General features: G+C 39.2%; 1 protein-coding gene across 2 annotated transcripts; it reads left to right on the top strand.

Moving 5' to 3' along the window:
- On the top strand, positions 1 to 2,747 carry LOC115230665 (serine/arginine repetitive matrix protein 2-like). Of its 2 annotated transcripts, none has more exons than XM_036499759.1 (2): positions 1 to 475; positions 636 to 2,747. In XM_036499759.1, the coding sequence occupies exon 2, from the start codon at positions 1,582 to 1,584 to the stop codon at positions 2,449 to 2,451; it is 870 nt and encodes a 289-aa protein (XP_036355652.1). In that variant the 5' UTR covers positions 1 to 475; positions 636 to 1,581; the 3' UTR covers positions 2,452 to 2,747. The 2 variants fall into 2 exon arrangements, with proteins under 2 accessions (XP_036355652.1, XP_029656664.1); XM_029800804.2 differs by having other exon boundaries at positions 1 to 603; positions 1,026 to 2,747.
- Positions 2,748 to 2,974: the final 227 nt, after the last annotated feature.

Below are 2,974 nucleotides of genomic sequence, written 5' to 3'. Positions count from 1 at the left end.
TTCAAAAGGCTTCCCAGGAGAGGTCGCTACTTGTTTTCAAAGTGTCCGGCGGCCATCTTGGAAGGAGACAAGATGTCGACTTGCAAAGATTTTGGAGAAGACCAACAACAAGAACACCACCAGGCTGGCCTCCACCTGTGAAGGATTTAACCAACGGCACGGCCAGCTTGTAGGCCAATAGATACAGGTTCTATAGACTCTATTTGTGAAGTTCTGAACAAGATCAACAACAAGTTGAAGGCCGATCTGTGTGGATAATTCAACCAACATATTGGTCCAGATCAATTATATATATGTGTGTATATATGTATATATACGGATGTAGAGTATTTTAGTGGACTTGTATACCTTGTGGAGAAGACCAGCGACAAGGCCAACGCCTGTGGAGTATTTACTTATCGTATGGACCAGCTTGGAGACCAATATATGTATTTATATTAACAGATTTTAAGGATGGACTTGTAAATGTTGTAAAGTCCAGCAACAAGGTGGAAGATTTAACGATTTAATTGACATCTTGGGTCTCTAAGGCCAATATATTTACATATATACATCCCTTGCTACCAAAACTACACACACACACACATACATATATATATATATGTTTATAATGAACTTATAAATGTGAAGTCCAGCAACAAGGTTCACATCTGTGGAATATTTAACGAACAGCTTGGTTCTCTTATTTACATATACATCCCTTGTTATATATATATATATATATATATATACGGATGATGTAGATTATTTTAGTGGACTTGTATACCTTGCAGAAAAAACCAGCAACAACAAAGCCAACGTCTGTGGATTATTTACTTACCGTATTGACCAACTTGGACATCAATATATATATATATATATATATAATATATATATATATATTGAGAGGTATACATCTGAGGAAGATTTAGCTAACATCTTGGCTCTCTTAGGCCAATATATTTACATACACGTCCCTTGTTATCAAAACTACACACATACATACACACATATATACATATATATATATATATATATATATATAGCATAGTTCTTGCATGTATACATAAATGCGTGTGATTAATTAACGAAACATTGAGGTACACACTTAACAAAACACAACATAAATCTAGTCTTTTTTTTTTCCTGTCCCTCCCTGGTTCCTGTTAAAAATTTATTGCGTGTATTTCTTTGCGATCTCTGAAGTGATCTATGTTTCTTGTTTGTCATTGTCACTATTTAAGAATACTGTGTTTATAAATTACGGAGATGTACTTGCATAGCAAGTGACTTGATCTGAGATCGTGTGCTGGAACGTGTTTATAAATTATAAGGAAAAACCTTACATCTGTTTACACACTCACACACACACTTTGCGAGATGTGAAAAAACAGGCAAACAAATATTTGAGATTAATTTTCATATAGTTTTAAAGCTTTATTTTTTCCTATATCTCTACACTCCACCATCCATGTGAAAAATATATTTCCTGTCTTTCATATATATATATATATTTATATATACATACACCAAAAACCAGACTCTTTCCTGTCTCCCATCACAGAAAAAAGAGGCAGGGAAAAAAAGTGAGTAACACGCAGGATGTATAACGGAATTGGTCTAACTACCCCACGGGGTAGCGGAACCAACGGTTACGTGACCCGTAACCTTTCCTTCATCCGCAAGCACAAAGACAGGATAGATTACAAATCCGAAGAGGAAATCAGGAAGCTGGAAAATTCCTTGATCAAGGCTCCGAACAAGGAAATCCTGGACCACGAACGGAAGCGGAAAATCGAGTTGAAATGCATGGAAATGCGAGAATTGATGGAGGAGCAGGGCTACGCGGACGATGCCATCGAACGGAAAGTGGCCGCCTTTCGTAAGGTGCTCCTGGAAAAGGAAGGGATGTGCGATCGCGTCACTGAAAAGGACGAGTTCGGTCGGCCCATCACCCGCGACACGCATCAGCTGGCCGAGGCGAACCTCGAGAAAAATGCTCGCCTCCGCGAAGCCTTTAACCTCAGCAAGGACTATGTAGACGGCAGTTCGTTTGACCCGGCGAGGAAGGCCAAAGAACAAGCTGCAAGGGCCGAAGCCGCGGCCCTGGCCCAGAAGAAATACGCCCTCGTCGACGACCCCCAATCGTCGTCGTCGTCATCGTCGCCTTCGCCGTCACCCTCCCACAGCTCGTCCCAGTCCGACACGGAATCACCGTCGCCAGCCAAACACCGCAAGCACCATCATCATCATCGTCACCGTCGCCATGGCAGCAGTAAACACAAGAGCAGCAAGAGCAGTCATCGGAAGCACCATAGCAACAACAACAACAACAGCAGCGGCGGTGGTGGTGGCGGAGACGGTAAGAGCGGTAGCAAAAAGCACAAGAGTAAAAAATCGCGAGATCGAAGCCGGTCGCCGGTAGTCGAAAAGTCAGAGCGAAAAAAGAAGAAAAAGCACAAGAAATCCTAATTCACTTCGATATGGGTATACAATGTTGTATAGGTTAAGCCTCACAACCATATATATATATATACACACACACATAATATATATATACATAGACATTATATATACGTACGTAATTATCTATAAATATATAAACATACATGTACGTAATATATATATATGTACGTTATATATATATATATAAATGGGTTTGCTATCCTGGATTCGAACCCCTTGCCAGCAACTTTAAAACTGTATCAAGAAACATTTATTTCTCCATAATCTGTAACTATTTATATTTTTTAACATGCCATGAACAACATATGATGATTTTGGTTTTATTATTATTGTTATTATTATTGTTATTATTATTAATAACTTTGCTTTCATCATTTCTAGGTCTATAAAACACCAAAGCATCAGCGAGCCATCAACTAGTGCCATTCTCCCCAAATTTCAGGTCTTTGCCTGTATTGTTGTTATAAACAGTTATTATTATTATTACTAGCAGTATTGCCCGTCGTTGCTCGGGTTTGTTTCGACCCTT

Source organism: Octopus sinensis, unplaced genomic scaffold (genome assembly GCF_006345805.1).
Source record: "Octopus sinensis unplaced genomic scaffold, ASM634580v1 Contig16118, whole genome shotgun sequence".
In the NCBI taxonomy this organism is placed as follows: Eukaryota; Metazoa; Mollusca; class Cephalopoda; order Octopoda; family Octopodidae; genus Octopus; species Octopus sinensis.
The sequence above is the reverse complement of the archived record's forward strand: the minus strand, read 5'-3'. Positions and strand labels throughout refer to the sequence as shown.